Consider the following 25,848-nt stretch of genomic DNA (forward strand, 5'->3'; position numbering starts at 1 on the left):
ATGTACATATTCCCGTTCCATCTTCACAGGGCGGCCTTTCCTAACCCAGTCAAGCTCTCTTCATCCGCTCAGAACACTTGAGCGCCTCACCTCCACCTTCAAAGTCTTTCCTCACGGACTCTGGAGTTAGACTACGGAGTTCAAACCAGGGGTCTGCTCGTTAAAGGTACAGGACCCCGGCAGGCCTTCGGTCCTCTGTGCCTTGGTTCTCTACACTATAAAATGAAGGTAATCCGTGGCCTCTCTCTAGGACTGCTGCTTCGAGGATTCTAAGAGGCAGGAGATGTTAAGTGCTTACAGGGGGCCTGGACACAGTGATAATCTGAGCGTTAGTGTAGTTATCACTAGTATTTCCCACCAGACACCCGTCACATGGAGCTCACTACAACTCCCTCATCTTCTAGACACGTGCAGCGCTTCGCATTGTGAATTCTGCTCCCAGGTGTCAAAGCCGGGCCTCCCCATCACCCTGAACCCTCTGGCAGCAGCGGCTGTGCTGTGTCTGTTTATTCATCCACCTGAATCAGTAGACACTTGCTGAGCTGGGCTACGCTGAAGGGCAGGGCAGTCCTGCGAGCTGCCTGGCGGGGGTGGTGCAGTTATCTGCTCAATCACACTGACACCAGTTTATTCCACAAAAATAACAGGATCAAACCCATCAGACAAAACAGATCTTAAGTAGGCCTAGAAGATGTTTAAAAGTCCTCTTTTTTTCTCCATGCCATTATCTAAACACACGTGACACTCAATCCCAAGAAATCTTTAACTCAAGACATTCTGAAGTAAAAATACAGAATTGCAAGACACCGGATAGAATCACACTGGAAACTCTTGGTAGTTTTGAAATAAAGGAAACACAAACAGGACCACAGCAAACCCCTACCTTATTTTTTTAACTTCTCTGGTTATAAATATTTTAAAACTTCGCGAAATGTTGGTACCAGCCCTAATGTGTTCATTATTTATTATTAGGAAGTAGCTATGTTTACACTTACATGGGTTAATATACAATTATGTCTATACAGGAATGTAAATTTGGATCCCAAGTGTCATAAAATAAATTAATGTCATTCAACAACATTTAATTTTTCCTTTTTTAAAAAAGACTTCACTGCCTCCTAGCCTAATCTTGTAAATTTGATCATTGAAAATACATATTTTGATGTGAAGCATCAGGGTTTAAAAAAATATGGAACATATATCTATACTCATATGTGAAATTATCTACAAATAAACATATGTATTCCTTCACTGTTGTTATTTTCTGCTCTAGGAAAGTATTTCAATATATAGTCATCATGATTTTCTAAAGAGAAAATAAGAACTTAAGGTTCAATTATCTGTAAATAGACAAAATACTGTGATAGCACAGGAGTCCTAATTTCTCAAGCTTTAATACCGTCAAACAACACCTATCCATTAAAACAAATAAAAGTATGGAAAAATGCACCAATGATTGACAGATGGTTTTAACTCGGCACTTGTATATTTGTGAAAGGATTATCTTCAAGCTGGTATATTTACTTTGGTCTTTAATGACTGGTATGTCCGAGTGGGGAAAGGATATCACTATGAATAACTGCTTAGTAAGAGAAAAATGCCTGCTCTGTTTTTCTCAGATGACCCAGGTGTCAAGATTTTGAGGGGATGGCGGGGGAGAGAGTGGCTTTCTGTCTGTCTGTCTGTCTGCCTGCCTCTCCCTCATTTGCTGGACTGTCAGGAACTAAGCCACTGGAGACAGTTCAGCCCTGGAACTCTGACAGAGCTCTGTTAGCTGATTAACCAGAAACAACAGAAACCAAATCTTTCAGCAGAAGCTCTCAGTCTCTGCTGACCCAGCAAAGCTCTACAGATGACAGTGGTAATAAAGCTTAGAAATCGCCAGTCATAAAACTCAAACCAACCCAGCCCAGGCTTCCAAGACTTGGCAACTTACATTAGCTCCATCAAACTGACATATCTCCTGGGGACAATTTACATGTAGCTCTAAGTGGGACTAAATATAAGTATAATATCAAGAATTCTGAGAAACAAAACACTTGAATGCTCCTCCCTTGTCATCTGTTTCCTCTCTAAAATGAACCGAGTAAGAAACTGAATGGGAGAGGCTCAAAGCAAAGAGGCCTTCCTACCATTGCGACATTGATGGACCTAGAAGACAGTACGCTAAGTGAAATAAGTCAGTCACAAGAGGACAAATACCGCACGATTCTGCTTATATGAGGCATCTAAAATAGTCAGCGGCATAGAGGTAGACCATAGAATGGCGGTTACCAGGGGTGAGGGAAAGAGAAAATGCGGAGCAATTGTTCAATAGGTATAAAGTTACAGTTATAATAAGTTATAATAAGAGGAGTACAATGCCTGCAGTTGGCAATGAGGTACTGTGCACTTCAAAATTTATTAAGAGGGTAGATCTTATGCTAGGTGTTCTTATAATGTCAAAAAAAAAGAGGAGGAGGAGACGAAGAAGAAGGAGATGAAGATGATGATGATGAAGACGAAGATGAAGAAGAAAGTAAAACCAAACCCGAAGGAACACAAAGAAACTTTTGGAGGCGACAGACAAGTTTATTACTATTGGGATTGTGGTGACGGCAGTCCAAACTCACCGAATTGAATATGTTAATTATGTGCCTTATTTTGACTACCAATTATACCTCAATAAAGCTGGAAAAACCGAAACAAAATGGAGAAGGCTGCCGTCCATACGTAGTTGCTAACAGTGACCCTGGTGCTTCATGTTCAAAATGGAGGACAGGAAAGCTTGCAGGGTGGGGTGCTCCTTATAGTTTTCAGAGTCATAGGCGGAATACTGGCTGTCAAAATCAGGAAAGCAGAAGCATCAATAATTTAGGAGTTGATAAATAAGAGAAGGTGTCAGATGTATCGACAGGAAAATGGAAAACATAATTTTCTATGGGACCAATTAACGTAAGCGCTATTTTGCATACTCTCAATCAGAAAGGTGTCAATGTTGTTGGGAGAAGTGGAATTTTTTCCTAATCAAAGTTAGCGTGACACCTTGTACTAATGAAACACATTCTGAAATACTTCATAGGAGAAAAGAACTGAAAGCGCTTTAAGTACAAATACCATCAGAAGGCAAGGCTTGGGGACATAAATATTCATGACATATTCCACGTGTTTAATTAAGCTCTATTCCTGACTCTTCCCTTTCTGGTCTGTTTTCCTAACAGGAAAGATGCCAACTATCATGAGCTTCCACTTCAGAATTTTGGAGCCACAGTTTGACCTAATATTATCCTGTTTCATTTGGCAAACAGTATTGTCAAAATGACATGCACTGATGAATTAATCATTCACGAAAGGGGGAGAGGGAAAAACACAGGAAACAACGTGGAAAGTGGCATGTCTGTGAGCTCTTCTGGCCTCTCGTATGGGTCCCAGTGTGTTGAAAGGAGAAGAGTGGATGGATAGAAGATCACGCAGAGCCTGTCACCATAATTATTAGACTAATGTTGTCCATTTTACACCTGAGCTTCTACCCAGGCACACAGGTGTGAAGATCACCAACCGAAGGGAACTGCTGCCACTGAAACCACATTTCAGAACTGTTCCAAAGGACAGTTCTACTAAAGAAGAAAAGTCATAGAACACTGATTTTATAACCCAAACCCAAAAATTTCCTAAGAGATGTGTTCCCAACCACACAGCATATTGTTATACAACAAACTCTATTATTAACTGGCCCCCGGTAGATATTTCTGTCATGTTATCACGCCATACATGCCATCTTTTAATTTTAATTACTTAAAGCACTTTTTTAAAATCTATTTTTCAATTACAGTTGACATATAATAATATATTAGTTCCAGGTATACCACATAGTGATTAGACATTTATATCCCTTATGAAGTGATCACCCCATTAAGTCTGGTACTCACCTGACACCATACATCATTATTACAATGTTATTGACTATATTCCCTATGTCCTGCAGATTTTCTTAAAAGAGAGCTTCCCAGATTCTCAATCTTATACTAAATATTTGCCTATATTTTATCACACATACTACATCTCCCTGCCAAATTATTTTGCTAGTTCAGGACAAAGCAACAAAGTGGACAACTTAATTTAGTTTTCCATTTCTCATCTGGAGGAGTTACATATAAATAAAGATAATATATAACTTTTAGCTGGAAGGAAATAAAAAATATCAGAAATCTCTAGTAGTCAAAAGTTGATCTTGCAAAATGATTGGTGTAAATTATTTCCTGCAATAGTTATTTAAGATGAAAATAGTCCTTCACTTCCAAACATAAGTCCTCATCAAAATTAGCTTTGATTTCAAAAAGTTTCACAATTTTTTTTTCACTAAGCTAGAAATAATTACCTAGAGAGGGATTCTTTTTTCTACTTTAGATTAATATGCCAAGTCTCCAATATGCCAGTCTTTACAATGGTTACCATAAACCATTTTTCATATGGTACAAAATTGACATCAATAGAATTTTCATTCTAGAGAAATACTGGTAAAACCTGTGGGTGATAAAACATTTTTAAACCCTGGGCTTTTGAAAATTACTTTCATTAAACATTAGATCTGAGCACATTCATCTTTAGCAGAGTAACAATAAGGTCAGTTAGGACCAACTAAATTGCTGCAATCATTCAAATAATGGCATTCATTTTAGAGCTAAACAAACAAACAAACAAACAAAACCTTCTCAAAAATAAAGTCTACTTTAATTGCATTCAATCAACAAATGGGCAAACACACGCTATGCCGTAGTACAAACAACCCAAGTATGGGCTTACAACTTTGACAAGTTAATACTCTCTGGAATAAAATGTCAAAGGAGGAAGCTGACTTATAGGCTAAACATGTATGATGCTGAGGTATCACATCATGAAAGAAACTGAAGAAAAGTTTTATTTTTGCAAGTGTATGATTGGAACCCTACCAATGTGAGGGCCAACTAAAACACGATCGGTGGTACAATTCTAATTAGTGTGTCTGAACTCTGTTTTGATATGATTCTTGTGCGTGGTTCACAGGCTGAAAGATACCACACACAAAACACATAACGTTCTGAGATTTCCCATTATCCATCATGCCTCATTAATGTACAAAGCTAAGCTGAAGCTACAACCAGATTAGAAGGGCTGGTTCTGTTCTACGCGAAATAGTCTAAAGGAAAGACAGATGCACAGGTTTGGGGATGCAGTCTAACTGAGTCAGAGGCGTAAGAGAATCTTGAAAATGGCTATAAGATTAAGCCAACTATGGGAAGGATACACTGTCAGTGCGTTAAAATGCTGGGCATTTTTATTCAGTAGGTCAGTCCGTGTTGATTTCCTTTTAGATTCTGCTCATATAAGTATCCTGCCACAAAATAATCTCTCAACAGCTCCCTTCTCTTGGTAAGGCTATGATTACTAACCAGAGGAGAACAAATTCGTCCCAGCAGGAAGTAAATTACTGACCACATCTCTCCCATTCTAAGCAAAATAACTTCATTTTCTTAGGTAAAGGGCAGAAACCCTTTTGCAAATTTGTATGTTGCTTACTCTTGAATCCATTAATATTTTATGGAAATCAACTGTCTTTGCAAAGATTTAGCTATAAAAATCCTACAGTGATATTTATAACAGTAAACAAACAAACCCTCAATTAACTGGGATATCCAATAACTAGGAATAAATTAAACTAATTACTGTTTTTTCACATAGCAGAACACGATTCAGCTTTTTAAAATATATATCTTCTATTACTATTTTATATAGAAACTGTTTATAACCTTTTCACTTCACATGTTGTGACCGGTCTAACCCTCTTCCACTAAAATATATTCAAACCGAATGAGATCTAGATTTAAACACCAAATGCTAACAGTGAGTGATGAACTCTCGTGGGTGGGGTTGTGAATTCTGTTTTCTTTCTTCTTGCTTATCTGTATTTTCTAACTTTTCTACAAGAAATATAAATCACTCTCCGAGTTAGAAAAATAAACACAAAAAGTTTTTAGGAACATTCATGCTGCCCGCTCTGCCTCTTGACTGTCTTTAATTCTGTGGTATCACAGTAGGTTTATACATGTTTATCTTTGAGTCTACCCTGAAAGACAGAAGTCTAAACACATCCGAGAAAATAAATGATGCCCTTCTGAAACCCTTAATTTGCACATCCAGTGGTGTTTTCCTTTCACTCCATCTCCCGCCCGGGGACATACAGCCATAAATCATGTCTGCAAAGTGGGGCACGGGGGAGGGGAGGGTGGAGAGGGGAGGGCGTGAGCATCACCTGTGTTTGCCGGGAGCTGTGGTAGGGCCATGCACCAGCTTCCTCACAAGGGACCCTGATGATTCTTTCATGACTTTTTCCATGATACGCATTAACTTTTACATTTTCTGGATGGTCTCAAGAGGTCAAAGTCCCACCCCTGCATCTGCACCTACAAAATGTATCTTTATTTTGACAAAAATACCTTCAAAGAAAAAGGAAAAATGAGAAAAGTGAAAGATGGTCGTTCTAAGTAAAGGAAAACAGGGAAGAGGGAACAGAACTCCTTCTTGAATAAATCAAAAATGGTTTATACATTTTCTACGTGACTTTTACCCCTTTGGAGAATGACAAATGCTACAAGACTCTATGCTAAATAGGTTTCAACAAATTTTACAGCTTAAAAAAATATGTTAAAAGCAAAAACTTTTGTTAGAAACTCCAAGTACTACCAGTAATAAACATGTGACTATGAATTAGCTGATACAGCCAACCACGTGACGTCAAAGGGGAGGTCCTGACAGTATTCAGATCTCGGATAAAAGGCTAAGGCTTCCTTTACTAGCTGGAGCCATGGGCTAGATGAGACAATTTTTCTGAGGCCTTTATGTCCTCATTTATAAAAACAAAGACAATACTTATCAAGGATCAACAAATTAAGAGACCACAATTTCTGACCTCAATATAATATTTGCTGATATGATTTAGTCTCTCTAAAAGGTCCTTAGATAGAGCATCATACCTGTGAGGCGACTAAAAGGCTCTGGCAACTCAGAAGAGAGTGGGGAAAGCCAGAAGAGAGTGGGGAAGGCCAGAAGAGAGTGGGGAAGGCCAGAAGAATGATGAAACGCACAGAGGAGGTGGTTGTGGCTAACTCAGTTTACACATTTTCAGTGCAAGGTTCGCAAAGATAGTCAGTGTGAAAAAGTCCCTGATGTAGATGGAGCTATGGTTCTGGTGGCTCAAGAAAGGAGTTGTGCTGGATACGCAGCCTGGAGAAGTCATCTGTGTTCAACCCTGACTATTCACGAGAATCATGTGGGGAGTTTGTAAAATGCCTAGAGTTCTGATCTCATTGTTGTGGGGCAGAGCCTGGCAACCAGAATTTTTTCCGCTTGTTTTCTTTCAACAGAGATTTCATTCAAATGATTGAAACTTTCATTCAACATTTCATTTTTTTTCGTTCAACAATCTTTTCATTTAATTGGATGGACTCTTTGATTCATGAGTTTATATTTTTAAGGTAAAGGTCACAAAACATAAAACTACCCATTTTCAAGTGTAACAATTCAGTGGCATTTGGTATATCACAGTGCTGGGCAGCCCTCACCTCTATCTAGTTCTAAAACATCTTTGTCACCCAAAAGGAAACCCTGTGCCAATTAAACAGTGTTCCCCATGCCTCTTCCTCCTAGCCCCTGGCAACCACTCATCTGCTTTGTCTGGACGGATTTGCTTATTTTGAATATTTCATATGAATAAAACCATATGTGGTCTTTTGTGACTGGTTTCTTTTCCTAGGTATGTTTTTGAAGTTCATCATGTTGTAGTATGTATCAGTATTTCATCCCTTTTTTTAGGGTTGAATAATAGTCTATCACATGAACATACAACACTTTGTTTATCCATTCATCCACCAATGGCCACTTGGGTTGTTTCCTGCTTTTGACTACCGTAAATAGTGCTGTGATGAACATACACACACAAGTGTTGGTTTGATTACTTGTTTTTCATTCTTTTGGGTGTATACTTAGGAGTGGATTTGCTGGGTTATAAGGTAATTCCATGTTTAACTTTTTGAGAAAGAAAACTGTATAGAGTTCTCCAGATGCTTCAATACAAAGCTGGTATTGAGAATCACTAGAAGAAGGCAAACGAGGCCGTAAGAACAGATGGAATGCACGAGGGAGAAGACAGAGAATGGGAATATGACAGGGCAAGAACTTGGATACTCATTTCAAAGGCTACCAGGAAAAGAGCCTATAGGGAGACACACGACTAGGGAGAAGACAGAAACAGAAGAGAATCCACGGGGAGCCATTGACACCAAATGCAGAGGAGGACTCAAGAAAGAAATTGAGAGTCTGCTGTATATGGCAAGATGGGAGCTACTGGACACTTGGGGTCTGCTAGCTTCACCGAGGGCCTGGTTCAAGGAGTTGGGGTATACGTGAGACGCAAAGAAGTAGGGGAGAGGCAAGTTCTATAATACACTCAAACTCATTATTGGCTCTTAAACAGCAAAGACCATGTCTGGCCTCTCTATTCTCCCATGACACCTACGAATGTACAATGCAAATATCAAGCCCTCAATAAAAATCTTATTGGACTAACCCGCTCATACCTCATCAAATAACGTGTCGGTGTGTCTGCCAGACAGAGCAGTAAACTGCAGCAGAGGACTGACTGGTAACTGTGCTGCTGCCAATATTAAGACCTTTCCAGGATTTTAACCACATGGAAAATATTTGGGTGTACCAATGTCCAATTAGCCAAATTATCTCATTCTAATCTCAGCACACTATTTAACAAAGTCTTACATTTGCCCTCTTTTCACTGCCTAAAAGACTGCTGTAGTTTAAAAGTAGTGATCCATTTTTACACAACAGTCGCCAGTCTCTGCCTCAGTGCTTATGGGAGACAATGCTGCATGACTGCACTGAAAAGTTATTTTCTGAAATAAACGATCTTCTTCTATGATTAGAGAAAAGGGTAACTTTTACAGCTGTTACATCTGAAAGATGAAAGGTGAGTGTTAAGGTCAACTTTATGTTTGAAGTCACATATTAAATTTAACTCAAGTTTAAATTCTTAGTGACTAGTAAGGACAACTGAAGTACACAAGCGCTTTTTTTTTTTTTTAAATATGTGTTAAAATTAAAAAAAAATTAAGTGTGAGACCAGCCAAGAAATGTCTCCTAGAGCGGTAAGTGCTGCATTATCTGGATTCTTTTTCTCAATTAGTGCTTCTATTTTGTAGACAGTAACAGTATTTAATTTGAAATTTCCTCTTTCTGTGCCAATTCCAGTTTGAACCCCTTCCTGGGAAGGCTTTAAGTGCACAGCTTTATGTGACACACAAAGCTCTCTGAAAGCAGCCAGAGGAAGAAGGGGAAAAGATGTTTTTCTTTCGTATCAAGCACCTGGCAGGAAAACAGCATGTAGGGCCTGGAAGGCATTCCTGCCTCTCCCCTGAGAGTCCGAATGGACTCGTTTTGATTTCCCTTTGAAAAACCATGAGGTTAGAGCACATTTGCTTTGATTTACAGTTTACCAGACTTTTCCGTGTTGTTTCTTGTTGTTTCTGCTGCTGTTGCTCGTTTCTGCTCACTGACAAGTCAGCCTGAGGGCTCCTTGAGCAACGTGGCCGTTGGCAGGGAGAGTGGCTTTCTCACCAGGGCTCGGGGTTTTGGGCGGGACAGTAACAATCTCTGGTGCTGAGGACCTCACAGAAACCAGGAATCACCTATGCAGCAACTTCACCACGTAGGCACCAACGGAAAATATGAGGAAAAAGTACCTCCGCACTACTCTTTCTATCCTTCTTGCCATTTGCCTGTCCCTCATCTAAGCTGCCCAAATGGAGCCCTGGGAAGAAAGCACAGTATCAGCTGCTTACAAAAGAGAGCTTGTTAGATCTGACACCAAAACACAAGGGACAAAAAAAAAAAGAACAAACAAACTGGACTTCGAGATTAAAATCTTTGGTGCTGCAAACTATACCATCAAGAAAGTGAAAACACAACCTACAGAATGGGAGAAAATATCTGTCAATCATATATCTGACAAGATGCTTGTATCCAGGGTATATAAAGTACTGTTACAACTCAGTAATTAAAAAATAATCCAATTTAAAAATGTGCAAAGGATTGAATAGACATTTCTCCAAAGAAGATACACAAATGACCAATCAGCACATGAAAACATGCTCGACATCGTTAGCCATCAGAGAAACGCAAATCAAAACCACAATGAGATACCACTTCACACCCACTGGGCTAACCAATCAAAAAGAGCGATAATTACAAGTGTTATCATGGATGGAGAGAAAGTGGAACACTCACACATTGCTGGTGGGAACATAAAAGGGTGTAGCCACTTTAAGAACCAGTATAACAGTTCCTCAAAAGGTTAGACACAGGGTCACCACTTGACCCCAGCACCTCAAGAAATGAAAACACATGTCTACACAAAAACTTGTACATGAATCTTCACAGCAGCATTACTCATAATCGTCAAAAAGTATAAACAATTCAAAAGTTAATCAAAATGAATAAATAAAAGATGGTATATCCATACAATGGAATATTATTCAGCCGTAAAAAGGAATGAAGTACAGATACATCCTACAACCTGGATGAAACTTACGCTAAGTGAAATAAATCAGTCAGAAAAAGACCACATCTCACGTGACTGTATTCATATGAAATCCCGAATAAGCAAATCTATAGAGACTAGGGAGCACATTGGTGGTTGTTTAGTACTTAGGGGTGGGGGTAGGGGTGGAGGGTGGGGATTCACTGATAATGGATAAGAGAGTTTCTTTTGGGGGTGAGTAATATATTCTAAACTTGGTTGTAGCGACGGTTACAAACTGCCTATACTAAAAACCATTGAACTACAGACTTTAAATGGGTGAAGTGTACGGTATGTGAATTATATCTCAATAAGTTGTTTAAAAAAGGGAGAGGGAGGCCATCACAAAAACAGGATCATGGTCTTTCTTCACTATCCCAGGCCCCCTCATAGCTGCACAAGTTTCCCAACTTAAAAGGAACAAAAGGTTCTCATTTATTGTTCCAAATACATCTGAATTTGTTCCTCACCCCCAGGGTCCTTGAGTATCCTACAACCACAGGCACAAAAGCAACATTCCTTTCACCATGGAAGCTCCACCGCTCAGCCACTCCAGCCCCCTCAGCCTTTGGGGGCATGTTACACATTGAGAAACGGGATCAGGACAGCAGAATAAAATGACAGAGAATTATCGTTATGTGAAGACGGACAATTCAGGGTTCTGGGTAGGGAGGTGTATTTGTGGGGAAATGAGAACAGATTCTTTGGTCTCGGGTAGGAACCGCTGGGGGGGGGGGATGGAAGGCAAGGCTGAGGAGACCTGCGAGAGACGACTGTCTTGAAGTCAGGGCAGTGGGTTTTTGCTCAGACTTGCTGGGTATCCCCAACGCAGTGTCGTGAGAGGTGTGGGTAGAAAGGGAAGCACAGCAGATGATGTCACTAGGCAGAAACAGCAAAGCCATCTTATCAACATGACAACTCATTATTCTAAAGGGACATTGCTCAAACCCACAACAGGCGTTCTTTAAAGACGAATGCAGCACGGAAGTTAAAAGCATTCTGGTAACTAGCTTCTGAGATAATATCAAGGAAAACAATGTAAAAATGAAAAACAAGGTATAAAAGTGTGCAATCATAACATACAAGAGCAGGCACAGATGAGATCATTAATCCAGTAATATGCATTGCAGAGCATTTAATCCTGTACCAAGTACTATCTGAGCACCGTGCTTTCAGAAATGGAAAGCTCTCTCTCCTCTCACCTTTCAAGTTATTTACTGAACTATTGAGGTGGTGCCACTCAGCTCCCTAGTAGTTAATTTTCTTTATAATTCTGACTTTCAAAAGTTCTATCAGAACTGGACTTCATATGACCAGTAGTCAATGGGAAGTAACAACACCTACCCTAAAAGCCTTCCCAGATTTCATGAAAAGCCAACAAAGCCTTCCGGTTAGATCTTAACACAAAAACTGGCATAGCAGGGACGCGACCAACGCTCCTTGTTGAAGAAGAAATACCCACTCTACTTCAGAAAAGAGGCACCCAAATCCCACAGCTTCTGGAAGTTGAGCTCGGCCATCCAGAACCAAGGAACAAGTAGGTAGTAGGACCCGTCGAACTTCCCACACCGACTTGAGGCAGAGTTTTTCCAGTTTATCCCCCATTGTGACTATGACTGGAGAATCTGGCTCTTCTTTAATCTTCTCAGAAGACAATAAACCACCCACAAATGTAAAAACCACTACACTGCCTTCCATGAAGTCTGTGAATAGACAGTTAAATTTGTATTTTGGTTTTGCCTTTTTTACACAACTTTACCCCTAGAATTCCTGTGCATTGACTTCTTTTCTATACACACAAGATCCAGACACATCAGAATCTGAATGTCACACACCTACCTGCAGCAGATGACAGCTTTACAGGAGAGCGCCAAGTCCAGGAAGCTTCTTCTGACCTCAAAGGACAGCGCGTACTTCAGGGTGTGGCCATCGATGATGAGGGCCACGTCGTTCTCCTTGCCCAACAAATTTCCAAGGTCAGTGCAGTGCTGCGTAATGGCTGCCCGGGTCGCCTGAAGCAACAGTTGGGGGGAGGGGAGGTCACATTTTTGTGCGTTTCATATATCAAAACCAGAACAGAAATCAAAAGTAAGTTCCTTGAAGTGAGAACGTGGCCATTCTAATGTACATACATAAACAGAGTTCAGTTTGGTATAGTTATACATCAAAATTTCATTGGACTGCTCTCTAGGTCTGTTTTATTTGTGACAACATCCCCATAGTGATATGTGCATTGGATATTTATAATAACCCATCCTGGTTGCAGTCTACAGGTCATAGAGAGCATCCAAATTCTTCTCTGGTGGGTCTTTAATTGCTAAGGTCCTTATCACTGTCTTTCTCTCCCCTCCTTTATACTACATACACTTTATTCTCGGTGCCCCTAGAAACTCCATATAAACAAATGTGCTTTCTGGGGGGAAAAAAAATGCTGCGGGAACTTAAATGGCACACGTTTCTCGGTTTGCACAAGGTAACCTTTAAAGCATCCAAAAGATACGAGGGGATATGAAAGTAACACAAAGGATTAATTTATAGTCTCTGCTGAGATCTTCGGATTAAACCATTTCTCTCCACATAGCATCAGAGTAAGAAACAAACTGATTGTCTTTTCATGTTACAGAAAATATCTAATCAAATTAAACTGCCAATACCTTTTAAAACATTACCACCAGCCTAAGTAAGTACCTTGGTGTGGTGTCTATTATCAGTTGGAATTAAAGCATAGAATCATTCTTAGGATTTTGTATAAATCTCTATTTTTGCATCCAGCACAACTATATATTGTATGTGTACATGTTCATACTCTGTAACTATATACTGGTGTGCTTCTCCTACTCATTCGTAAGCTCAGAGGGCTGTGTCTCATGTATCACTGTATGTCTCTCCCCTAACAAAATGCCTGGCATATGATAGATATGCAGCATATATTTGCTGAATAAATAAATGTCACTTAAGAACATTGAAATTAAAAAATGATGCTCTGATCCGGGGAATTTACGACTACGAATAAGATGTCTGGTTCAAATATAAGAATGCAATTTTTGGCTCATAATAAAAAAAATCTGGTTTAAGTTAATCAGGGAAGTACAAAAGTCTGCTGAAATTATTTTGTCTGGACGAGTATCCTTCGGCTATTAAGTTACATTTACATGTAATTTATCATGTAATAACATAAATTATAGTCTTAAAAGAAATAATTCGAATGAACAGGAATCCGTCTAGCGCTCGTTAAATTGAGGATCAGCTACCATCAGGAAGCGAGAGACACGTTCATTGTCTTACTGCTTAGTTTTCATTTCTCAACAAGAGACAGTGGTGGTATCAGAAAGGCGTATTTAAGGCACGGCTGTGGTCTAGAGCCTTGTTCTGTGCTCGGATAGCCTGGGGTCTAGTGCCAAGTTTCCACTTATTACCTCTGTGACCTTGGGCAAATTACTTAACCTCTTTAAATTGCAATTTTCTCATATGTAAAATGGAGCTGAGAATATTTATTTGATAGCACTTCTGTTATGAATAAGTGAGTGCAACAATGTAACCTGCTTAGTAGCACTGGGCTTGGGGCACAGTAAGCACTCAATCAAACCCATTCTTCTTCCATGACTATTCATGGAATAGACTATTCATTAAGAATTTCCTATGTCAAGGGAAATACACACTTCTGCTACTTCAGGCAGTGAAAAACGGCCATCATTGACAATGTCTTCTTTGTCAATGTCATAATAGAATAATTGATAGAACAGTGCTCTAAAGAATAAAAGTTAAATTGACTTCTACTAAAAATAAAGGAAACTTCATACTTTTATTCTTAATTGGTTGAGTAATTCTGAATCTCCAACAAAACATCTATGAAAACATCTCTGTTTACCTTATCTGTGCCAGCAGCCTGCCCTTTAGAATTTGGGTGGAAAGAAGAAATTCCACCCACTTAGGGAGATCCCAGCTTGGCAGCCTGGATGTGTTCACCAGGGAACTCAGACAGGTCTGGGCAATTCCAGAATGTGCCTGCCAAGGGTCGATGTGTGGTGGACAGAAAATCCTCCTGGGAAACATTTCACCAGAGGGATGAGTCAAGATACGCAGATTTGGTCCACGGATGACGTGCGATGCTGTCGCAGAGGTGTAGTCTAGCCCAGTGTTCTTTACTCCCATTGGCCTCCCCCATGGACCTATGAAGGGAAAGGCTAAGGAATAAAAACCTGAGATGTGGACACCATTGCATGTGGCTGTTTTTAAAGGGGGCATAGCACACGTGAAGATATGTAATGATAGTAGTATTACGAAGGATACTTTCTCTACTTGGGTTATTTCTGGGACATGTGTTGGGTAGACTGGACACAGATGGTTCTTCTCCCTCAGCTGGAGGGGTAGTAGGGAGGCCCCAACTTTTGGCAGCTGACCACTTGTCGGTGTGTGAGGCTCTGGGGCATCATTAGGGAGCATGCCACCAGAATGAGTCTGAGAGCTGGGAATACAAGTGTTGGAAATGTGGTAACTGAGAAAACTATGTTCTTGAGACGCATGCAATCTCCCATTACCCCTAAAAATGTGAAGGGGGAGGACCGGAAAGGGAGCTGGAGTTTTAACAGAGGCAGGTGAGGACACACAGGAGCACGCATGGCTGCTCTTCCTGAGAGCCTCTCACTTTGCCACAGCCCACGGTGGCCTGGGTGGCATCGGCGATACCGAGTGGGAATATTTTCAGAGTCCAGAGTGCTAACCATTACGAGTGGGAATATTTTCAAGTCGAACCATGAAAAGTGCTATGGGTGAATGTTTGTGTCCCTCCAAATTCGTAAGTTGAAACGCTAACCCCCAGTGTGATGCTGTTTGGAAGTGGGGCCTTTGGGAGGTGATTAGGTCATGAGGGTGGGGCCCCCATGATGCAATCAGGGCCTTTATAAGAAGAGACAGGAGACCTTCTTCCCTCTCTCTCTTCCTCCCTTCCTCCCCCATGCCAACTCTAATCTCGCCCTCCAGCCAGATGAGGACACAGCAAGAAGGCAGCTGTCTGCAAACCCGGAAGCGAGCCCTCATCAGACACTGGATTTGCCAGCACCTTGACCTTAGACTTCCCAGCCTTCAGAACTATGAGGAATCAATTTCTGTTGTTTACGCCATCCAGTCTACGGCATTTTTGGTATAGCAGCCTGAGGTGACTAAGACAAAAGGCAACAACTTGAGCCCACTGGCTTATGCAGCTCTATTCTTAGAAGAATGGATATGGAGAATGAAAAGACATGGTTTGGACCACGAGGACACGCAGTACTGCACAAGCAACAACCGCTATGTTTACTGTCTGGAATAAGCTTTCTAACAGAATGTAGTAACTACAGAGACAGATAGATGCACAGTATGGAACTCCAGAAGAGAAGGGCAGGAGAAGGCGTCCGGGAACTGAGGATGCTCGTGGGACTGAATGATAACCCATGAGCTGTGCTGAACTGCACATTCTGGAAGCGTGGCTCTCCACTTGCTGAGAGAACACAAATATGACTAAGTTACACAACATCAAAAGAAATTTCACATTTATAATCTATCGACCAGGCATTTTCTCATACACTGATAAGTATCACATTAACAAATAGTTTTCTCATGCATAAAATGGGTTTGATGAAGCAGATACATGAGTCAAACCTATTACAATCAACCAACCAAGATATAATTATTGGAGTACCTTAGTTATTGGAGTATCTACTATGTTCCAATGGTGGTTAAAAAGAAAAGCAATACCAAGAAGACACATTCTATGTTATCTACCCCATAAATCTTACGATCCAATCAGGGTGGCAAATCCACAATACTAAGGATGAAGTAATGAAAAGGTAATATTCAGCTCATGGGTAGATCCTAGATATTACCACCATCATACCATACCCTAGCTTGCTTTGGCTCATTTTTATGGTTGGTTGGAATTATACTAAATTGTAAATTCGATGAAGGCAGAAACTCCCTTTGCCAACTTCTGATCATGCTAACCCATAGCAGGTGCTCAATAAATATGCTGACTTCACAAGTGAATTGATGTGTCTAAGTCACGATTCTAAACATGCATAGCACTATCTTTAAGAGATCATTTATGAGTCTCGGAGGCATCTATTTTTCTGACCTCCTGGTACATTTTGCATTACAACTTCCTTCAGAAGAACTGGCTCTTGATCCTTCTTTTTTCTTGACTCCTGGCCCTTTTGCCTTCAACTTTCTCCGCTCCTAAGCTCCCTTCTTACCTATTCCCCATCTTGTCCTCCCCTCTCTTCAACATGCTCAGAGTCACACTTTTGCCCTTGAGATTGAAAACCTTTTCAACTACTAAAAGCTCTCCAGGCCCACCCTTCTAACGCCTTGTCTCCAGCCTCTACTTTGGATTTTAATTCCTACACTCTCAATGCCCACTCAGCAATAATCGTTGATCAAACCCAGACTAGCTGGGTTCACCACACACGTGTGCCAGAATACAGGTCCCTTCTGTGCAATTCTCAAGCAAGCCAATTGAAGGTATTACTATCACAAACAGTTCCTTATTCTCAAATGGACTATGATTCAAAAGTCTATTTGTAAGTTAGTTATTGGGCACTTAGAATCCATTTTCCCAAAGGAACGATGTTACAAATTGCGGTTGGATCCCAGGGCCCGTTAATGCCTATTTAGCTTAGTCGCTAAAATTTATACTGCAGTCTCTTATTTTAATAAAAAACCAATTACTGAAAGTTACAATGGACTTAGCTGTTATGAGGGGCATAGGGAGTTGGGGCTGGGAGTTTCATTCCCAGAAGATACGAAACATTCCGAAATCCTTAATTACAATTTGCTTTTTAGGCATTAATATTAAAATCTGTATGTCCAGCTTTTCATCCATGTTCTACAATTTTACTTTACTTCACAATTAAAAGCACACACAATTTAGTGCCGAGAGTGAGTGACTGTGACTAAAGGCTGTCCCCTTAGCCGTGTCCACCTCTCACCGTTTTCCCCGTTGTGCTGTATTGTAAACCCGTGGGTCTTATCATTAAGGTCGGCGCATGTCTTTGCATTTTCCTTTTTGAAAATATAATTATCTAACCACCATACACAGTGCTACCCTGCGATCTCAGGAAATGGTTATCTGTCTGCTGATGAAGAGATCAGAGGTTCATCTGATGGACCCTACAGTACAGTTGAAGGGTAACCTGCTCAACTTAGGAGCAGATGGGATCTGAAAGGTGGTTCTACTGTCAATCACTTTTTAGATTTAATAAACAAATCAGGAAAGATGAAAATTTCTAGAACCTGGATGCATTATTACCAATTTGCAGTTAGCAGGAATCTTTCCTTAAAATCAAACAGTTCCAGCAAGACTGAAATCTGCCGAGGCAGGTAACCCTCTCCCCCTCCATGAGCTTGGCAGTGTCTTGAGGAATTTCTTACACGCTATGGTAGCAGCAGCTGGCTTGGCCCTCACTTTGATGTTCTGCAAATTCCAATGGGCTCAGAGCTGACGATGCTGAAAACCAGAATGGTTCAAGTTTCATGAGCAGCAGTTCAACCAAATCATGCTTAGCCTTCAAGTTCAAGAGCAAACTCCCTTCTCCTGAATTAACCTTGTGCTAGTGAGTATCTAACGATAATGTTCATCCTTGAGACAACAGTTCCCAATGGTGATGGTGTTTTTTTTCATTCTACCTATCTAGTCTTCCTGCCCCGTGCCGACTTTCAGGTGTATGTGTTCTCACCCTTGTCCTCTCACTCTCTTCAGATCATTCCCACTGTCCAGCCTCTCGTAGCAGGTACAGCTGCATTCATCATATTCCCGCCTCTCTCTTTTCTTTTTACTATCATTTTTATTTCCAGTATAATCACACCTCTTTCTTGACAGCCTTAATACTCTCAATACTTTTGCACTTATGGATTTTAAAGGTCATAGAAGTTTGTAAAACTTGAGACAAAGCACAAATCCAGCATTCCCGTTACAGGCTAATAAAGGAGGTCAAAGCTGAAATCAAGATAATTACACATGGTCTCTACTGCCAGCTCCTGGTGCCAGCAGAGTTGAAACCTTTATCTTCTGGATGTTGCTTTGCTCTCACCTATGACTATCTCTAAAGTTCATTAGTAGATAAGAGGAATCCCTGTAAAATGTGTAATGTTTTAAGGATTTCCTATAATACTCATAATTTCAAGGCAGATGGGATGATATCTCACAGGCAGCAAGTAAATATTCTCAAGAGATAATGTGGCCTCTTGCCTACAAGCACCCAGGTGCCTCTCTGGTACCCTCAGGTCACCTTTTACCTCCACTCTTATCAGGCATTTCTCTACACTGGCCATCGTTACCTCCACACAATGTTTCAATTTCCAATAAAAAATTCGTATTTTGTCAGAGTAAACCGACCCCCAATTTACTGAATTCACACCACCATATAAGCTTCTATAGAAGTTTTCTTTTGTGTTTGGTTAATCAGCTTCATTGAGTTATAATTAACATAAAGTTGAGCCATTTTAAGGGTACAATTCAATGAATTTTCCCAAAGATATACAGTCATGTACCCTTTTCCACAAACAAGATATGAAACATTTCCATCACCCCAAAACATTCTCTCCTGATGCAGAAGCAGCCAATTCCATGCTCTCAAAATTACTCATCTACTTCTGTCACTATAGCTTTACCTTTTCTAGAATGCCATATAAATAGAATCAAATTTATAGTCTTTTCTGTCTGGCCTATCTCTTACTGCTTTGAGATTTGTCCAATGTATTTGCACTTACCAATAATTTATTCCTTTTTGTTTCCAAGGAGTATTCCAATCTATGCACATGCCACAATTTATCCATTCACCTATTATCACAAGTTTGTCTTGTTTCCGGCTTTAGGATATTGTGAATCATTCTACTACACATGTATGTATACTAGTCTCTGTGTGGACATATGTTTGTATTTCTCTTGGGTAGATATCTAGGATTGGAATTACTCATCTATACAGATACATACAGAGCTTTACAGAAACTGTGAGACTGTTTTCCAAAGTGGCTGCATCATTTCACCCTCACCAATCCCATCTAAGCATTTGAACTACTCCTTATCCTTGTCAACACTTGTGTCTTCAGTCTTTTTAAACATTTTAGCCATTCTCATGGGTATGTAGTGTTAGAATTAGTGGTTTTAACTTGCATTTCCCAAATGACTAATGGTGTTGAGTATGTTTTAAAGCTTAATGAATTAAATGGATTTCTGTTTGCTGGGATTTCAAGACATATAACTACCGAGTTTCCCCGAAAATAAGATGTAGCCAGACAATCAGCTCTAATGCGTCTTTTGGAGCAAAAATTAGTATAAGACCCAGCATATAATATAATTATAATATAATATAATATAATATAATATAATATAATATAATATAATATAACATAATATAATATAAATAATATAATACTGGTCTTATATTGATTTTTGCTCCAAAAGACGCATTAGAGCTGATTGTCCAGTTAGGTCTTATTTTCGGGAAAACATGGTAAGTGAAATCAAGTAATTTAAGTAGTACACCAGGTACATGTTTGTTTAGGGTGATAACATGTATGGACAGATAACACGCTGGCCAAGAATGTCTCTTCGGGGTAGCTGGGAGACCCTAGTTTTCAGGGTCTTCTTTTTTTTGTACATGTCACATCTCTAAAAGATCCACATTTCCCTGAAAAGGCATCCCAGACAGTGGCAGAAGAGAGATTCAGGAAGTAAAGTCTATAGAAGAAATCTGGCAGCAGCAGCTAATGGATAAGTACCATTTATAAGAAAGAGATTATTTATTCACTCAGGCTTCAGAGCCCAGAAAGTTTGAACACTATCAATCACCACTATTTATTGAAAGAAAATTTGACTAACAGTTGTGACAGAACTCAAATCATTGAGGTTAAAAAATTCCCTGAAAATATGTACTTTTTTTTCACTTCTCAAAGGATATTAAATGCAAACCTAATAAGCTTAATTCATTTTCTTCCAAAAAACTAGATTTTGATTTTAGTACTAGGAATCCTTTTATATGCTAAATAAATATATTCTTGAATAGCTGTGTAGAATAAGCTCTCACAAATAATTTATATGCTTGAAGAAAGCATTTACTATTTGAATCTCGACTATGGATTTTTTTTTGCAATTTTTTTTAGAATGTGGAATTTTTCTAAAAATAGATAACCCTTTTCTATAAGAAATGATTTCAAAGTGTGACCCTCCTGTCCTGTGAAGAGAATGTGAAATCAGCATTTGTAAGCGATCACTCAGCTGTGTATAAAATGACCTTCCATAATTTCATGGAACAGTTGCTTGCCATGTATTTGTCCCGATTGGATCTCTGAAAGTCACTGTACACTTTGCGGACACAACGAATCACTGACACATTTAATATCGTCACATTAACTCGGAATATTTTTATGATGAGCATAACAGCCTTAGCTTAGTTAATTTCCCGATCTTTGCAGATTTAAGTTTTTAACTTTCAACATTATCAATGATACAGCCATTGCACTGACGATTTCTAAAGTCTCCTTGATCTTGAAGGAAATATAAAGTGCCCAAACCAAATGCAATGGGGATAGAGTTTATAAATGTAAAAAGAAATTACTGCAGAAAATAATTTCTAGGCAAAGTTTCCAGTGTTTTTAATGAACTACGTGGTTAAGTTGTATGTTAGGTAAACTTTAGAGAAGGAAGACAGTGCTATTAATCTCACACAAAAAGGTAAAATGCCAACTGCAAACTGAAGGCCTACATTTGCTTCATACCAATGTTAGTATCTGTTATGTCATCAGAGGAAGCAGGACTCCATAAACAGGACAAAGTCATTTCAATTCTTGAATTACTTATTTGCTATATTATAAAAACCAGTTTCTTAAAAAAAACATATGCTATTTAAAAAAACAAAAACCTTTCAGATGCAATGTAAGAAAATGAACATTAAAATCTTAAAATATTTAATTTCCTCACTTTGGGGATTTCAACTTTTAATTTTGCTATTTTGATAATATGACCACTGCGTTTACTGCTTCTAACACCTTCTTGACTCTTAGAGGAATTACAATGTGCCCAGGCTGTGTGTAGACTTGTGCAAACAACAAAAACAGTAAAAAATTTCAGAAAGATAAATAGTGAAGGGAGATCTGAAAAAAAAAAAAAAAAATCCCAAACACATATGTGGCAGCTGAAGGCTGTGCACACAGGCAATAAGGATGGCAGCCATGTCAAGAAAATGGGACCTTGGGCTGGCATCTAGTCCCTTCTGACACACACTGGACACAGAGGTCTGGGACTGGCTGTCACCCACGGGGTCCCAGGCTGCAGCTGAGGCACCACGGGTCCAGTTCTAGAAAGAGCCGGCCAGTGCGACCTCTTCCATTTGCCTTGAATCAGTAGAGTCGAGGGTTATAGAGAGAGGCACATAGAGGAAAGAACAACTGTACACTCTGCTCTTTTAGGGAAATGCCTCTTGTTTATGTGAAACACTGTTCACACACCTAAAATTGGGACTCACTTTCCAAATGATAGGCTCCAGTTGGTAAAGTCAGGGGCATTCTCTATCCTACGCAAAATTTTAAAAATCAATAAAATCAAAGAAATAAGGAAAAATATAGAAAAAGTCTCATATCTACTGTAGCCCTCCACACTGATGATGGAGTGAGGGGGGACACCCAGCCAGAGGCTCCCCGAATTGTACAGAATCCATAACCAACCAGGGGTAGGCAAGGGCGGGCTCTGGGGCCCGCTGAGGAACTCCTCACTATTCTCTTCTTGATACAGACCCGCAAGGAGTCAAGGTTACGGAGAGGAGACAGAAGTTTACATGGAAATACAGAGCAAGAGAAAAACATCCTTTAATTAAGGGCCTATTATGTGCACATGCACCTAGGGGTAGAGAGGCCCAGAGAGAATGAAAGAGCCATACAGACAGACAATGGCACACCACAGCCAAAGATCACCTCATGCCTGGCACGTCCGGGCAGCGCACTTTGGAGACCTGTGAGGTGCAGTGACCCACAGATCCAGGTTAGAAAGGTGCTGGGGTGGGGCGGCTGGCAGGCCACGAGGAAGCATTTGGACTTCCTCCCAGAGCCTACAGGGAGCCAACAGAGCTAGCGTCAGTGTATAAAAATACCACACTCAGATGTTCACTTGGGGAAGACCACCCACCAACAGGATGGAAGATGGAGTTGCATAAGGGCACAGACCAGCCAAGGAGGTTTCAGATGGTGAGAGTCTACCCTGCGACTGAATAAAAGAGACTAAACCAAGAAACGCAGTTAAGACAAAGAACACACAGCACTTGGTGGATGGTCAGAGGCAGAGAGATGAAATGACGATAAGCTGTGAGCTTCTAGCCTGGTAGATGAGCCAGGCCAATTTCCGGGGAAGAGACACAGGAGGACTAAGGGATGGCTGGGTAGCCGATTGGGGGTCAGAAGGCACTGAATTTGGACTTGGTGGAGAGAGAGTTGGCTCTTCGGTTTAAGAGCCAACACTGTGGAGGGAAGCGTACTGGGGTCGCAGGGGATTGGGGACCCTGCCCAACCCTGGACCACCCGGCACTGCTCTGTAGGGACACTGCTACTCCGCCCACTACGCCCCCAATGTCTGCACAGTTCCGACTGAACACCCGGCAGCCATCACTTGTTCTTTGTGGATCATATAACCTCTCAATCAGTGCTAGTGGAAGAATGGAAAAAGAAACCATTTGGGTAGTTTCCTTACCACTCCCTCTGGGTGAAAAAAGCAAACAAACAAATCACTCAGCATACAGCAGGTGCTGAGAAAATGCTTGCCCCCGCCCCCTTGTCTGGGGAGTAAATGCTGCTTCCTGAACTCCTGACCCTTGCCAGAACAATCGCCCACTGTCTGCTGTGAACCACCTCTCCTCTCTTTGTGCGAGTCCCTTCTGCATATCTCTGCATTTGTGGTATGACAGTGGCCTTCTATTAAAAAATGGGTAAGTATTTGAGACATTGAGATAATGGGCCATTCACACACTCAGTAAGTAGTTGTGCAACGTGGACTGTGAGAACACAGTCACGCACAAAAATCTCAAGGGGCTCACATGTCACTGAGTGGACAGGTATGAAGCACACAGATAACTGACACATGTCATGAGATGTACGTGCCCTGGAGGAAAACCAAGTTGGGTTTAAGAAGCAGGAATCCACCGGAAACTGGACATTGGGGGCTTTGGTCACAAAGGACGAGACTGACTGACGGGCAGAAGCACAATAGTTTATGCTTAAGTGGACAAAAGGCCCCAACAGTCCATTTGATTGGCCAGGACATATATAATAATAGGTTGATTTTAGGTGAATTATTCATCTCACATTTAAGAAAATAACGTTTTTTAAGCCAAAATTAGGAGCCAGGTGATTTCATATGAAAACTCTGGTATCAGTTTCTCTTGGAAACTTTGTGTCTGGGAACCCTGGGGCCCTGTTCCTGCAAAGCCACAGCCAGTGCCACCTGGCAAGTGCACGTAGTGCTTCTCCAGCTGGCCTGGTCCTGGGCCTCCCAGGACTGGGATACCAGCTATCACTGGTTACTGGGCATGTGTGGCTTTGTTTCCCTGACCCACCTCTCCATGAAAAGAGGGAATAAAAACCACTAGGGCAGGCCACAGCTTCCCGGCTGGGGGATCCAGATCTCCTTCAAGCCTTCCCACTGTGTGCCTGGCCCTGCAGGCGTGTACCGTACCCTCTCGCCTTGGGAAGCACTCATTCATTAACTTCTAACGAGACACAACTCGTGCAGAAAAGGACTCCCACGAGGGCTCTGCCCAGCTTCTCTTCAGGGCTGTGTCTAGTAGGCATGGTGCCAGGTGCTTTTTTCCACCTCGCTGATGAAGGCTCAGTCCCTTAAACGTCAACTAGTAATTTTGAGAGAACCTTCGCATTCCCAGATTGAAAACCCAAAATGTATCCAGAGGAATGAGGATTTCCTGAAGCTTCTTAAATTGCTTTCTGCAGAGATTTCACCTTTAATCTAATACACACACACACACACACACACACACACACACACTTTTCCAGATGGCTAGCATGTCTACAGGGGGAAAAAAGTGTCAGCTTCACTATTTAAAACTTTGAATAACATGGCATATTGGATGGAGTTAGTAACTTCTAATGTGCCTATGAGGACTTTGTCTTCATATATACATTTTTGGGCTCCCGCTCCCAAGCCTTAGGACTAAATGACTGAGAGAAGGGGAGAAAAGTTATCCTGAGGAAAAACACACACACATATGATATATAATATGTAGAAAATATATAAAATATTTATGTATGTACTACATATATGTACAGTACCTGCTATATAAATTATATAAATATATTATACATATATATATATATATATATATATATATATATATATATATATACACAATAGCAATCACTTTTATAAACCTTAACAAATTAAACTCAATTCAACAGACACTTTGCTGTAATATGTAGGTGATATTCAAAGTACTGGGGCAATAGAGATAGATAACCCCCGCTCCCCCTGTCTACAAGGAGCATTCTAGCAGGGACCCAGAAATGAAAAACAAAACAGGATAAGTGCTATTACAGAGGCCTGTGAAAGAAAGAACTATACTATAAATTAAAGAGAAATAAATTCTAACAGGAGAAGGGTAAGGAGCTGGAGAAAGCTACTAAAAACAATAGAAATTGATTTACAATGGTGAGTCTTTAAAGAGGAGAACGGAGGAAAACTTAAGATGGACACGTCAGCAGAGATAGGAATGGACAAAGGGCACTCCCGCACAGCAAACCACTCTGCCGAGTACCTGCAGCTTGATAACTGTCCTCACCTGCTGGCGACATGGGAACAACACCTAGAGATGCTCGGAAAAGCTAGGCTAGGGCAAGGGGAGAGATCCTGGGTTAAGAAAGCCGAATTTCTGAATCCTATGAGAAAGATGATTCAGGGATCAATCCATGGACCTTTCCTATGTGTCTCTTTGGGGATCGCAGCTGGTCACATGACCTTAAATATATGTTAGACCCTCAAATTTCTATCTCCAGGTAGATCCTCTCCCTCAAATTCCAGAGCCACATGTCCAACAACCTAACTTGGCATCTCCACTTGGATGTCCAATGAGGCACTGCAAACACAGCACGTCCACACGGACCTCTGGATTCCTCCTCCCAAGGCTGCTCTTCCCTGCGTTCAATCATTAGGGAACACCAACAGCAGGAACACTGCAGTGAACACGTTCTCCCTTTCCGTTCATGACGATCCTGCCCTT

The 25,848-nt window shown here is 40.7% G+C and overlaps 1 protein-coding gene across 4 annotated transcripts in view; it reads right to left on the reverse strand.

Moving 5' to 3' along the window:
* ATP8A2 (ATPase phospholipid transporting 8A2) overlaps positions 1–25,848 on the reverse strand; it is a 555,453-nt gene that overhangs the window by 262,010 nt on the left and 267,595 nt on the right. For all 4 annotated transcript variants that reach the window (XM_088793294.1, XM_088793295.1, XM_088793297.1 and 1 more), the window contains one exon: positions 12,443–12,615. In XM_088793294.1, the coding sequence (XP_088649420.1) occupies positions 12,443–12,615 (173 nt within the window). The remainder of the gene's footprint in view (positions 1–12,442; positions 12,616–25,848) is intronic.

This window comes from Rhinolophus sinicus, chromosome 16, assembly GCF_057876585.1.
Source record: "Rhinolophus sinicus isolate RSI-liver-muscle chromosome 16, RSI-T2T, whole genome shotgun sequence".
In the NCBI taxonomy this organism is placed as follows: Eukaryota; Metazoa; Chordata; class Mammalia; order Chiroptera; family Rhinolophidae; genus Rhinolophus; species Rhinolophus sinicus.